The following is a 15,212-nucleotide window of genomic DNA, read 5'->3' as shown; positions in this document are numbered from 1 at the left end:
GGGGGGTTTTATTTTGCATTGTATTAAGGGTGTAGTGTGTGATTCTTGACTAACTTCAGCTCATGCTGGGTATGAGGGCAAGATTTCTCACTATTTCAGGCCATTTATGGATAAATCATCTGCTTGTTTAAAAGGAGAAGTATATAAAAGCACCTGAAATAAAGCATAGAAATGACTGGGAACCACATGAACTTTGGAGCCTAGACATGCATACATACTCACCCATACACACGGAAATGTTGTTACCTACCCCCTGTCTCCCACACATAAATATCAGTCATTACTGAAATGCTCTATACCCTTTTGTTTCTCTAGATCCTTGATGGCGTCTCTTCTGTGTTTCTGAGCAAGCTGAGGCAGAAGAAGTCATCCTCCTTCCCGGCTGCAGAAACACAACTGTGCCCTTTGAACTCACAAGTGCCTCTATGTTCCTGATGTGCTAGAAGGCGATTGCACGTTTATAAGCTGGATTGCATGCGCTCTATTGAGATGAGGAATGATGAAAACTTGGCTTCCATGTTGACACGAAGTCATTTAAGTTCAGAAGGTTTTTTTTTTTACTCTAGTGCAATGGGATATTTATTGGTATTTATTTGATGAGAGATGGTTGTGTAATGGACAATCTTTTGTAGCTTTATTTTTTTGGCTTGAACAGTCAGGAAATCATGTTTGTATTGGACTGACTGAGAGCGCCATCAGACTTGCTTGGGTTTGCCTCGGGTGATGGGGCTCTCCTCGTTACGCTCTGTCATTGTGTTTTAAGCACATATGGCCGACAGACTTTAATGGATGTCAACACTTGACCCAGTGGGGTATTTTGAAAATACAAGCAATACTTCCCCCCCCCCCCCATCTCGCTGTCTGATTGATTTTACTTACTGTGGTTTGTGTTTCCAGAAACTTGGACTAAAATAATATCTGAGTGTGTTTGAATTCAATTCAAGTTTGTAGTGGTACAGTCAGCAATCAACTGTTTCTCTTCATATTACAAAGGGCAAATCAAGAATTTTCTGTCTATCATGGCCATGACCCAAGCTCTATTGTGCCAGTGTATTCCCCTGACCCCACTCTGTCCCCTAGTACACTGCCAAATGACCTAATCACTAACGCCCTCATTTCTCAGGGTCAAAGAGTGTAAAACACACACACACACACACACACCTAACATCATCCAGTGAGATCATACACTAAAACTAAGATCTATCTAAGACACACTGGTTGCCTGGTGATTTTGCCAGGAATGTTGTATATATGATCATGTCAGATTTAAGGGTTGTGACATGAGCCAATAACATGCAGTGTGTGATCTACTCAGCACAGGCTTCAGTAAAACAGACTAACATGCTGTTGTCCAGGCAAGGTTTCATTTATTTTTATTTTCAACAATGCTACAAAACTGGGACACACATATACTGCACGGTCTAAAGTACCATACCATGACCAGATAACATGCATCAGGGCACAAAACCATTAGAAAAAAGTTATTCTTAAAAAATAAGACAATATTGTTCCTCAACACAAATGGTGTACAATATTTGGCAGTAAGCACACAAACATCAAATCATACATTAAATACTTCCAACTGCTAGTACAGTAATATTTTCACATAAATACAAGTCACTTTCTAGGCTAACTCTACTGGCTATGAATATGGAAGGAACAGTATGTCACTATGTGTGAAAAATAGATGTTCTGTAGAATACATACCTGTTATTCCCTTTCCTTCAGATAGTCAAATGAACTATCAATAAATATTTGATTATGGGAATTTTTGTCCCTCTATGTTAGCTTAATTGGACTAATCAATTTTGAAGGATGTGGAAAGACATCAAGGGCAAAATTAAATGACATAAGACCTGTCGTGCTTACCCTGTGCAGCTAAAGCTGTTTCAAATTTGGCTATTTAGTTAAAAACACATTAACTGTAAACATGGTTGCTTTTTGTCTGATCTGATACATTGCACATAGTTCAAAATGTAGCAAAGTGGCTTAGTATGAAATGTATAAAACTGTAATTAGTTCACTTGTTAAAAAAGTAGTAAATGTGTGTGTTATATGCTGGTTCAACATGATGGTGGTAGAACTACGGTATTCTGCTCAATTGTAATAAAATTCAGACCGTGTGATATACCACACAAACAAATTAAGGTTATTCATAGAACTTTTTCAGGTTGTCATTTCACCACAGAAAATAGCAATGGATGGCATTTTTGGACTATGCTAAGTTAAAATACACAATGTCTTTACCATCTTCTCTTCTGTATGCATTGTGTGGACATGAACAAAGTATCCCTGGTAACGTCAATGTTGTTAGCGCAAGCGATGCGTCTTAAACATAATGTACTTTATAGGGCGGATACAATTCACAATGCACTGAAAAATGCACACAGATTACAAATAGGCAGCCAGTGTTTGAGTTCAAGCTAACATTGTAGCATACCATATACTAGCATTCCATAAATAATAAGGACCACATAACTCAAAACAACAAGATTTTTTAAAATACAATCTTGAATACCATATCTTTTGTTTCCAAGAAGCTAGCGGTTTCTGGTTTCTGAATGCGCGGCGCATATGTTGTACCTAACACTAATCGCGTCCAGTTGCATATGTGCCGTTGTATTTCAGTGGCCTAGGACCTGTGCACTACTTTTGATGGTTGGGGGGAAATGAACATACTGTTTGTCCTAGAGTTGAAATGAAAAAAAACATTTACACATGAACGGTACGGCACTGGTTTAACGTGAATTGTGAGAAAATAATAAGACCTGTCGTTAACCACAAGGGTACATACAAAGACCAACTCCATTAACCTAATGAGTAAAACAGTATTATGGTATATCAGTGATTAGTGATTTTCAAATCTTTTAAACAGTGAAAGGACAAGGTTAAGTGCCAAACATTGTGAAAGTGGTATACTGAGGGCTCTACTCTTTACCCTCTACCCAAACACTCACCAGGGAGAGGACGCAAGTGAAGTATATTTAGAAACAATATACTTTCACTTCAACTACTTCTGTAAGGAAATGATAAAGTTTGTATGATTAAATGAAGGGAATCACTTCTACAGTTAAACGACTCAGAAAATGAATAGAGGAAAGACCAGTGAAAAGTGCAATCTAGTTAGATGATTTCTCATTGTTTTTCTTGGCATAATGATCCTCATAGCTCTTGGCAGTGTAAGGCCCTATTGCATTAGTAAGACTTCATAATTCATAGTGCTTTCCCTTCCATGGTGGTTCCTCTTAATGCTTGGCAGTGGCTTGGTATTGGTTAGGAATGTACCAGCTGGTGATGTCTTTGTGTAGATGTAAACAACGTTCCAGTTCTCAAACATCACTGGAAAAAAAGGAACTTGAACCACATCTCACTCACAAATGATAACAAACAATAACATGAAATGGAAAATATTTCCTTGTTGTGCTTCTTTTTTTCTGTTTGGTGTTAGAACAAGAGACAGACAGAGGACAGTTCGGGATGCGATTTAAGATGGTGTTTCTCTGCTAACTCTTCTGACTGGCGTGACCCCAGCGTGACCCCAGCAGCGTCTCACTCTGGTTTGGGCCTCGGCTGCATCTTCTTCTCGTACGAGCCTTTGTGTTTGTAGCCGGATACATAACCTGACTTGTCCAGGACGTCTACGCGGCCTGCCTTGCCTTTCCCACGGCCTGTCTCGTCGAAGCGCGCCTTGTGTGAGCCGGTGAACTTGGTGGTGTCAGTCAGGCGTGACACGGTGGGCGAGGCCACTGCTCTCTGTGGAGGGAACAGAAGGTCAGAGGATGGAGACCACTGTTTGTATGTTACTATTCACTATTCACTATTTAATATTTGTTAACAGAGGCTTTCAGAACCAGCTCATTATCCAGGGAAGGTATGCGTTTAATCAGTACTTTAGTTCCCGTCACAAAAAAAACAAGGACATTGACTACCAAAGCTAAGAAAAATAATGTTCATGTTCCACATATACCACAGATTGTGGCCTTTCGCTCCTGTGTGGAAACAATACTTAATCATTAAACAAGGATCTTTATTGAAATTTGATTGGAATAGGTCCTGAGTCCTTACTGTGACTCCAGCTATGATTGGTGATTTGCCCTCGATCAGCTTGAAGACCTCCTCTGCTGCTTCGTCATTGCTTTTCTCTTTGAACCGTTTCCTGGACAGCTCTGTGAGAGCTTCTTTGAACTCGTTGAATGTAATGGTGCGGCAGGATTTCTTCCTGTAACGTTCAATACATCAGTTAAAACAGTTGACTGTTGTACCAGAGGTACTTAGACCACTACATGATAAGGGCCAGGGGAGAACTCTATTATCCTTACTAGCAGTCTTTGGAGAAGACCAGCCCACGATGTAAAGAAAGTATTCCCATATTAGCTGTACTAGCTCTCCGCTCTGAACTCAAATGCTATTGCAAATGCCACTGCATGAGTCATAAACTACCTACCCTCCTAAAAAATCCACTATTGTGATCTTAACAGTACTGACTACTGAACACTGAACTCTGTCGGTGACTTCAGAGATACATTTCACTTTCTCTGAGGAGCAGATGAGGATGTTTGTATACCGACATGCCATCCCACACCAGACAGTGGCTATAACAGTTCTCTGATGTCTCTCGGCCAGCAGCCCACTGCATACTGTTAGCCCTCAGAGCTGTCTCGGATGTTTATGCTGTCTCACGAAACACATTTACCCCTGGGTGGGGGGGGGGGGGGGGGTGTTTAATCCAACTGTGTCACGTTGCATTTCTACGGTAAAAAGTGCATAGTAACACAAATACAAACAACCACTGCTGTGGTGATAAATCACCTAAACAAAAGTCTGTAAAGCCCACTGTATCCCAGGGTAACCTGCTGTCATAGCAACAAGCCTTAGTAAACACGCCTCTTTGGGTTTATTATTAATTTGACTTCTTCAGTGACCAGTTTTGTTTGGGCGATCCTTCAGTAGGGAACACTCCTGAGTTCCATTACTCTGAAGGCCTGTTCCATGCTGTCTAATGTCAGATCCCAAATTCTACTGGTCCCAGCTGGACATTCTCTGAAAAGCCTCCTCACAAAATAAGTCCACATATTGGTTCTAACAGCGTATTATGAAAGAACATAGTGGAGACACTTAATTAGGAAGGGGTTTGTTTGCTTCATTTCAGTCAGTTGACACATGACTCAGTCAAAGCTTGCTTGCAGGTAAGCTGGATGGAAATATATATTAGTGCTAAAAACGACTGCATCACTGACCTGGAACATTTCCTGACCCTCTAAAACTGACACATTTCAGCTTTGAATAGATCTACTGGAATAGCGAGATGAATTAAGAGGAACAGAAAAAAATTGTATGTCTTCTGTTGGAGCCCTGTGATGTAACACACAGCAACTGTAACATTCTGATATACAGTCTCTCCTTCTAAAGCCATTCAATGAAGCCGCAGACCCCATAAAGATGGTTAATTCTGCACAGACTCTCGTGCGGCGTTGACCCAGCTATGATTAAAGCAGAAGGTTAGATCTACATCTCATGTCTACAGTCAGCTCCAGCTAATACACACCCCTCCCCCACATGACTCCTGCCTGGCCTTATTCTCCGCGACACACACACACACACACACACACACACACACACACACACAAACACACACACACACACACACACACACACACACACACAGATGCATGCAGACTCTTCTGCTTCAGCTCACAGCCCAATATCATAAGGTACTTCATACACCACTCCAATGTGATATTATCAGGTTCTGTTGTTGGCAGAAAATGAATAATGTGACCTGACTGAAATCAGTAATCCTGCCCAGTGCACATCCTCTGCTCCCCTCCACTGTTCTGTTCTATGCTCACAGCCCTGCTCTCTGCACAGCTACACTGTTCTGTAGAGCAGAATACCCCCCGTCCCCCATCCCCTTTTTGAGTTCAGTCAGGGTGAAGCGAAATCACTTCAGCACATAATCGTTCAAGATCACAGAGACCCTTGATATCTAACAAACATAAACAGCACACCCACAGAAATCCTTCACTCTGCACACGGCACTGCTAGTCAGTCTGCTTGGCTGAAACATCAAAAACATGGCAAAAAAAAATGAAAATAGAGTCCGCCTCAGCAACCATCTGTGCCACAACACAACAGTACTGCAAGTGGTCTGAATACTGTTTTCTGCAGTCGCATTCATTTAGAGTCTGCTGGATGCTGGACTGAGGGCCTGATGACTGCATCTGGCCTGGAGATATCTGCCCCAATGGGGGATGAGCCATCCTGACCTATGCCTCGGTAATGTGACCGTGACGTTACACGAATCACCACTGTTTGGACCACAACCTCTACTAAATCTGGGGCAAGTGCATAAAATAGACGGGCTCCTCCTTCTACAGCATACAAATGGGATGCTGGGTATAGAGTTGCTTCAAAAGCAGGCTCTTTTGGTTTTGACCAAACAAGGGGACGAAACTGAAGTGTAACTGCACTGGTAATATATTTCACTCCCATGCTGCAAACCTCCAGGAAACTATTTGAAGAGCACCACAGATGCTTTATTAATTGCCAGGAGCTGCTATGCATTTTCCCCCTTTTTGCACTAGTGACTTATTTAGTAGTTAGTTACGGCACACATAACAGAACAGTCTCTCCCTCTTTAAACCCAAGATCCCAGAACTCAGAACAGATGGTGGCCTACTTGACTTTGGAGAAGACGATGTCCACGTCTGTGAGAGTGATGGTCTTGCCGTCGATGACACTGCAGTCTTTGCACAGCTTGGACCAGTTCTTGCCATGCAACTCCTTACCAGTGGCGCGCGTGTCCCCGTGGACGGCGAAGCGGCGGAAGGCCTCCTCCAGTGCCGTCACTTCCACGGGGGTGCGCGCCCCGGCCCCACCCTCACTGACCCCGTTTGACTCCGCTGACAGGCGCTTCTGGGCCCGGTCCTTTGACTGCTCGCTAGGTGGCCGCATAGGGGCGTGGTTGTTGTGCTTCGCCGTCTGAACTTTGAACTCCTCCCCGTTACTGGAGAGAGAGAGAGAGAAAGAGAGCTATTTCAAATGCCAGTGATATAACTCAGACCGATATTACTCAGACCAGGTGGTGATATTTCTCACTGGGCATTAGGGGTGAATGTTGTGCTTTCATGCCTCCACACTGTTCTGAGACTATCCACACCCAGCTCGCCAGGGCCAGTGACTTCTACAGCATGCGCCAAAGCACACAACACACCAACACATTTTGTAATGACCTAAATAAAAAGGGCCAAGGGTCTAATAACATACTCTTATCCCCAGGTCACTGATTAGAGTTTGGGGCTTGATTACCATCATCAGAGCCCTGTGCAATATCACTCCTCAGGGCCATAGTTTAGTTATTTCATTCGCAGCAACTTATTTACTAGGCAGTCCTCTCAGCACTCCTTAAAAACATGGTGCAGAACTCCAGAGTGTGCAGAGTGCAGCTTTGAGGGCGAACACACGCCACACCCATAGTGTTCCCGGTAATAACAGTGTCCTATAGTGATAGCACAGCACATAATAAAAGAAAAGTCCAAAAGAACAAAAGGGGGTTTCCTTGCCACCCTAAAAGTGCTGTTAACCCTTAAGGTAAACATCACTGTGGTTAATTGCCCCCATGATTTCCTGAACTCAGACAGCTCCTCTGCCTCGGGCTCAGATGATGTTTCCTTGTGGCAAGTGGTGTGGCAGGAGGGTTACTCCTGTAGGCGTCAGTGAGTGGACAGATGTGGCAAGAGCCTTGGCACTTAGGTGAGGTTTATTAATAGGCCAGTGTGGAATGCACTACGAGGGCGCTGAGGAGTGTCCAGCGGCTCCCAGATGAACAGTAGGCCACACACCACGCCAGGCACATGTCAGAGTCGCCCAGCTCACAGAGTCTGAAAGTCCTCTAAGGAACTCAAGAACAAGAGTGAAGAACCATGAAACAGCTGAAACTGGTACCACTGGGACCCTCACAGGCATCATGTTACATTTCCTCTCACATTTGAATTCCTATTAAATATTCTCTTTAACCATTTACATTTAATATTTACATTTATTTAGTGAAAAAGCTATGATACAAAATGTGAAAATATACATTTTTAGGGACCCTAGGACTCAGACACAGCCTTGACACAGACAGTCCCTTGTATTACCACACATCAAAAGTGTAATAACTGATGATAACCCATATAAGGGATTACAGTGTGTGTAAGTATGCTGATGGACCTGTGAGGTTATGGCTTAATGCTGCTGTCCTGTTGGCTCTGTGACAAACTGCTGATGAAATGGTGTTTTCCATCAGAGCTATAAGCTCATTTAGAATGTAATGAGGTAGATAGATAGATAGATAGATAGATAGATAAATACTTTATTAATCCCGTGGGGAAATTCAGGTACATATAAAATGTAATAGACTAATGAGTTTACATAAGTGCACAGTGACATGCACAGATGTGTACTCACTTAGGACCTGTGGTAGCGTGGGAGCCCTCCATCTCCCCCTCTATGCTGCTACAACTGGTAGAATCTCTTGGTTTCTTGATGCAGCTGAAATACAATGACATGATAGTGAGTGAATACACTGTTTGCATGTGTGTGTGTGTGCTTGTGCTTGTGTGTGGGTGTGTGTGTGTGTGTGTGTGTGTGTGTGTGTGGGGGGGGGGTGTGCTTGTGGGGGTGTGTGTGTGGGTGTGTGTGTGTGTGTTGTATGAGAGTTATCTGTTTGTGATACAGTTCAAAGAGACAAGACATATAACCCTGCTTTCACTTTCACAATGACACATTGTTTATAGCCTAGTTAATAGATGATCAGTCCTGGAGAGAGACACTGTATGTCCTAAACAGAGGAGTACAAATACAAGGATATGGAAATACAGTTTTACACCATATGATAAATGTCAAAGCGATACAAAAATACAGTATGTGTCCTCAAATATATATATATATATACTATATCAGCCCACCATGATTGTATGATCAAGATCTAGATACAACATACTCAAATAACACACTCCTGTTCCTCTTGTGGATCTCTGTTGCTCACCAAATTCTACTCTTGCTATTCCTTGATAAAGCTGGTCTCCCCGCTCTTTCACTTTTACCCCCTGCCTTGGTGTATGAAGTCATTCCACTGATGACAGCTGCTCTGCCCTGTGCGTGATGCTCATTAGTGCACAAGCTTTTTTTCCTCTGGTTGTATTGGAACCACATATGTGCCACGCTAACCAACTACATTCGGAAATATAAACAAACAAACGAGGTATGCATCATTACGAGAGGAACCTTAATGAGGACCACCGGGTCTATGCAGAGAGCCCAATACAAAAGCACAATTTTTAGAACAAAATGATGGGTAACATATATCACTTCCATGTGTGTTTACATCTAACTGAACTCTGAACTGTTCCTAAAAATAAAACAAGAGACCCACAAGGTGTTCCCATGGTACATATGCTGTTTCTCATCAGCACTGAGAGTAAACAAAAGAATGACACCAGGCTCACCTTCCAGTCGCTCCCATAACTTGCAGGCTTCACAACGTCACAGCGACAGCCTCAGTGGCCCAGTGTTGCCATGGCAAAATACACCCTAGCAAGCTCTCTAATACCTCTCCATTAACTCTCATTTACACGTACAGAGTCCTGAAGACAAATGACCTCACCTCGTCGTGTAGATATCAGACATCAAGCAGAGACCTCCCTTATCAGCTCCAGGTTCAGAGTGCAATCAGTATCTATCAAGCTATGGGAGAGACCCAGAGTCTTATGCATTTTAATCGCCTCAGCACTTGATGTGGACATCCCCACCCACCGCCCAGGCATGGGGGGTTCTGTTGCCCCAGGTTTCATTGTATTGGTGGGTGGACGCGACCGATTTCTACTGTAGGATGCACAGTCTAAATACTGTACCATGGAGTAATAACAACCCCATGGAAAGGGCCGCTTCCAATGATTTGCTATTATATGTTTTTCTGTAAGACCAAACAAAGATTTGATTAACCAGTGTCAATAATGGCATTCAGAAGTGGAGACACAGGGGGCTCATTGTGCTCTGGAGTGTCAGGCAGTTCTGTCTAGTGTGACATCGCACAGTGTCACGGGGGCTTGGACGAGTCAGAGGTCATTTCAGATGCTGATGACTTCATATAACTGAATGTGATTACAGCCTTTTTTCTGCCCATCCCTATTCCTGAAAAACCTGTTTGGATTGAATCAGATTACAATTGAGTCACAGAGTGTACTTCACACCTGTACCTTCGGATGATATGAATAATCCCAAAAGGTTGATTTATAAGTCTACACAGCACACAACCTTCCGTTCACGCGTTTCTGATATAATGTCTATAGTCTTGTCTCAGCATGCATCTTAGACTAGCTGGCATTCTCAAAGATTACACAGAACAAACAAGAATTTGACAGGAATCTCTGCAAGTCTAGACAGTTGTGGCTCTGTATGTAAAGTGGGGTCTGGGGAGATGCTGATTTATTTACTGAGACACTCGTCCCTGACTGAACCCTCTGTGGCCTCCATCTACTGTGCGCTGCTGAGAGGACACCAAAATCAGCCCGGGACAAAGGCATCTTTTCAAACCCTGGATTTACACTCAGACACCTCAAGGACTCCAGACTCTCCATAGAGATGCCAGCACAGTCACTACAATGACAAGGCCAGGAACTACAGCTCGAGTAGCAACACCAAATAGACAGAGCAGCAGCTCAAACGAACTTGTCCTGAAATATTAATGAATGTGCCGTGATTCTAATCCCATACACTGTTTAATCAAATTCAGCTAATTGCTCCCCACAGTCCTCTAGCTATCCGTTCAGTGTTAAAAAAAAAACTCATACACGAACTAGTGTTCGTATACAGCCATAGCTCTGTAAATAAACCAACATAGTGGCTGACCGAGCAATTAACGATACAAGCCAATCAACACAGAGCTTCAGGGGAAAGGGAGGGGTGTAATTCAATTAAGCCTAGCTCCAATATCAACAACCTTTTGCCAAACACAGACTGCATCTTTAATCAGAAAGATTAAGATCAGAATTTAAGAAGAAACTAGGCAGTTCTCTTGCACAATAGACTTGCAAATTAAAGCAATTTATGAATGTGTTATCATCCTATTTTCAGATGGTCTCATGATGATTTTACATTTTTATCTGAGAGCACTTTTTGATATCACATGACCTATAGTCCCATATATTACGTTTTACTTACGAGTTATTTAAATTGAACACATTGACAAATTGACAAGAATTCTTTTAACATATGTAACTCTATGAATGAGTGGTATTTTTAGAATGGAAAAAGGTCAAAACCTTGGATATTGACATTGCTGTCACAAGTTTTCACACTTACTGACATGGCAGATGCTTTTAATCAAAGGGACTATATACCTTTATATCAAGTACAGTATGTGTACAAGTATGCAATATGTAAAACTTTTATTAAAACGTTTAAATATCCAAAGACTTTATAGAAAAGGCTTAATAGGTCAAACATCTGGTGCTCTAAGACGCTTGAAGCATTTGTTGCCTGATCTTGTTAACCACAGCGTGAGAAGGAGGGAGGGAGAGTGAAAGAGAAAGAGAAAGAGCTTTTTGCACGATCTCAAGAGGCGGGCTTAGAGTGGCTGGGCGCATGCTTACATATATTTGCCTTCTGGGAATGCTTTGCACAGATGAGTGCCTAAACAATAAATTGGCCTATTTCGGCCTCATTCTATTTTTAACCAGGGAAAAATATAAAGACTTAAACACACATCTCTCTCCTTAAAGCCTCCCAAACACTTTTCAAAATGTAGGTAAAAGAAAGACCAATAACAGTAATGAGGCGGAACTGTAAACAGGAAAAGAGAGGGAGTGGAGGTGAATCAGGGCGTCGTCTGGAAATAAAGCCCACTCCAGTCTGCAGGGAGGGTGGACCCATCTGCACCCCCACCCCCCCGCCTGGTCAGTGGCTCTGCCTGGGCATCAGACTGCAGGAATCCAGGCAGCACCGGTGCCAGCACACCCACTCCAACCCACGCCAGCCTCCAGAGGGACAGCCCCCCGTTCACATTGCCGCCCCCACCTAGCTGCTAATTACCTCATCCCATCTCCGAAGCCCGTTCCAGCCCCGGACAGGATCCATCCCATTCTTTGTGTCGCGTGGGTCTTATTCACCATTCAGTAACCCCCCACCCCCTTAGCCCCTTCTTACCTCCCCCAAACTCCCAGTTGACTCCCAGACACTGGCTTTAAATAGTATTTGTCTCCGTAGCACTGACAAACACAGTAGCTTCTGGTTATTATTAGAAGTAGCAACACTCCATAGCAGAAGCGGTGCATGCCAGTGCACAGTGCAATGAGAACGACGAGAAACACAGGAAACAAACAACACCGTTATAAATGCAGGACTATTTCGTGAAGGAACAGAGACCTTCAGACTGTGGTTGCTCTTGTCATATTTATTCCTACTGATAAATGTCTCCTGTGCTATGCCAACTGGGCCTGTCTCGGCTCAAGAGCAGGGAGACTGAGGAGGTTTACATAGTGCTCAGAGCACAGCCCTGTCACCGAGTCTTTTGAACTCAGGCCTGGACAGTCCCTGCAGGATGTCACCTGCGCACCAAAAGTAAAGGATTGAGGACAACTTGGACTCAATCTGCCACCCACAAGACTGAATTGTGGAAACTACGCACCTTTAAACTATGCACCTTTAAACTATGCACCTTTAAACTATGCACCTTTTTCCATTCTCCCTCTTAGCACAGGGCATGTTAAACCGCACATTTGGAAACTGAAATGCAAATGACACATGGCGTTCATTGACTTGTTTGTACAAATAAAAAAACACACTGATCACCAGCACCTCGTGCACATATTGTTGCGGTATTGCATTTATATGGCATCCCACTAACCATGCCATGATTTACATGAGGGACAGTTAAGTCAAACATGCTAAGTAGCGCTCCTTAACGAGGTGCATTCATTTAAATACAGGGCATGATGTTTGCTTCAAAGACTAGTGACTCACAGACCACTGAACTGCAACCTACAGCAAAAAAAAAATCTGGGACAAAGTCTGCGAATGACTGCATTCTCTCTTGAAGCGTACCTAATGCTTGAACATATGGGAAAATAGGCCTAGACATTACATTACCCAGAACATTTATTTAATTCTACAAATAAATTAAATGACAATATAGATCAGATAAAGGCCTACTGGTCACCAGATTTTTGTGCACCATATTCCATGTCAAAATAAATATTAAGATTGAAAGAAAAGTCTCAAAATAAAGAGACCCACACACAAAAGCATACATTAACTTCTATTGAGGTATACCCTGAAGGCCTGGCTTTGATAGCCAAATCCTATTCATGATTTGAAAACAGAAAAAAAAAATGGACTGATGAAAGTCTCTATGGTGACATAATGACTTGCTCGAGTCGTTAATTACAAGGTACTATGCTTTCGTGATGACAAAGTGTTCAATTAATCAATTATACAACGCAATCTAACACCCAAAATAAGGCTGCTGATTATCTGTCATACAGTTGCAGCAGGTTACAGATTGCTGTAGATGATGGCATCTCCAAATAAAGTCGACATTGCCTGAGCATACTATTACTGACTTGTCTCTTTAGCAAGACGGGTTACATAAACTTGCCATAGCAATATTCATGCTCGAGCGATGGGAACGCAGTCCACGTGATCATTGTTATTGTCCTACTGTCAATACATCGGCTGTAGCAGCTCTCACAATACCCTTAGAACATCAGCTTCAGATTTCAGGGTTGGGCAACGAATTACGTAATAAAGTGTGATCGGGAGAAAAAGAAACCATAAATAAAAAAACACTTCCTTCAACCTAAAGCCTAGAGCTACTAACCTACAATCTATCAAAAGCCATTCATATCGTCATCTGGATAAGCAAATCACCAGGTAATTGTCGTTGTACATGTTGTTGACTGAAATCGAAACAACTACAGCATAGGCTGATATGTATCCTATATCCCAAATATTTCGCAGAAATAAATACATTACACCAACAAGGCTACTGAGTCTGTAATGCATAAACATACCTGGTTATGTATTTCCTTCAACGTTTAGCTCCAAGCCCTCGTTGTGACTTACAAAAACATCATCACATCCAGTGTACCCGTGAGAACCCGAGACGCGCTTTCTGCTCTCCTGCTGATAGCGCGGCAATGGAATATGCTTGATGGTTCAAAGCCCTGGAAGACACCGTAAAACGGCCGACAGCTCTGATTGGTTGCACGTACAACACTGTCCTATGAGCGGTTTACGAAGCAGCTCATGGAGGAGCGTTGCTCGCGAGGTGGAAATAGTATTGTTGCGACGATGGTGAATGAGACACAAAACAATTATACTTCACAAGATATGCCACCAAATACTCTATATGGCTGGTTTTCATCCGTCTACTCTGTCGTCCTGTAAACAAGAACCAAGTTGTACAGGATAGGAAACATGGATGGAGGATGGATTTAAGATAAACAGCAGAATCATCTCCCTTGTGTAAATTATGTATGGATATCATACATACCATAATTAAGTACAGAGTGGCACATCTAGCTTTTCTCATAAATAATACAGGCATATGCCAAACGCACTGACACTCCAGGCATATACCAATCGCACGACACCCCTTGCTGATAAGTCTGCAAAGACCAGATACAGTACGAAGTATTCAGATTGGGCCCTGGGCATGTGTATGCCTCCAAACAGATTAAACAAAGAGGTAATCCAAATATTATTCCAGGAAGTGCATTTTTGGCCTTTGGCCGAGCACAGAATGTCTTCCGTGGCTGGGTGAGCGAGGGCCAGTGATCTTCTCCCTTCTCCCCCTATGAGAAAGGATTTTTTCCCCCCTGAGATCAAGATTAAGCCACAGCCCAAATCCAGACCCAGAAGCTGTGTACACCAATTAGACCCATGGAATGTGGCATGTCTACCAGTCATTACGGCAGCTTTCCTTATTTGTAAAAATCTCATGTAATCTCATCTTTCAACTCTCTTCACACTCTGTGGCTCATTATTGTGGCGGCTGAGATTCACTAGGGCCAATTTATTTTATGTTATACAACCACTGAATATGTATCCAAAAGATTATGTAATCCTTTCAGCACTGAGGCCAGGCAGATGATACAGCAGAACACAGTGAGGTGTGGGCTGCCAGGGGCACCAGGCGAATGTGAAACCATCACTGAGGATGGACAAGCACA

The 15,212-nt window shown here is 42.8% G+C and overlaps 1 protein-coding gene across 4 annotated transcripts; it reads right to left on the bottom strand.

The window, feature by feature from the left end:
* Positions 1-1,350: 1,350 nt before the first annotated feature.
* LOC105894474 (tubulin polymerization-promoting protein) lies at positions 1,351-14,353 on the bottom strand. Of its 4 annotated transcripts, none has more exons than XM_031576373.2 (5): positions 14,052-14,353; positions 8,449-8,532; positions 6,680-7,006; positions 4,066-4,219; positions 1,351-3,753 (listed from the first exon to the last, which is right to left on the bottom strand). In XM_031576373.2, the coding sequence occupies exons 2-5, from the start codon at positions 8,478-8,480 to the stop codon at positions 3,550-3,552; spliced, it is 717 nt and encodes a 238-aa protein (XP_031432233.1). In that variant the 5' UTR covers positions 8,481-8,532; positions 14,052-14,353; the 3' UTR covers positions 1,351-3,549. The 4 variants fall into 4 exon arrangements, with proteins under 4 accessions (XP_031432233.1, XP_012676456.2, XP_031432231.1 ...); XM_012821002.3 differs by lacking the exon at positions 14,052-14,353 and adding an exon at positions 9,652-9,847 and having other exon boundaries at positions 8,449-8,534; XM_031576371.2 differs by lacking the exon at positions 14,052-14,353 and adding an exon at positions 9,647-9,846.
* Positions 14,354-15,212: the final 859 nt, after the last annotated feature.

Source organism: Clupea harengus, chromosome 11 (assembly GCF_900700415.2).
Source record: "Clupea harengus chromosome 11, Ch_v2.0.2, whole genome shotgun sequence".
Taxonomy (NCBI): Eukaryota; Metazoa; Chordata; class Actinopteri; order Clupeiformes; family Clupeidae; genus Clupea; species Clupea harengus.
The sequence above is the reverse complement of the archived record's forward strand: the minus strand, read 5'-3'. Positions and strand labels throughout refer to the sequence as shown.

Excerpts from the sequence above, each read along its gene's own strand:
- LOC105894474 (XM_031576371.2), bottom strand. The coding sequence starts at position 9,669 with ATGTCTGATATCTACACGACGAG. Across the intron at positions 4,220-6,679 it reads ATCGTCTTCTCCAAAGTCAA|GAAGAAATCCTGCCGCACCA; the intron begins GTAGGCCACCAT and ends TGAACGTTACAG. Across the intron at positions 3,754-4,065 it reads CAATCATAGCTGGAGTCACA|AGAGCAGTGGCCTCGCCCAC; the intron begins GTAAGGACTCAG and ends TTCCCTCCACAG.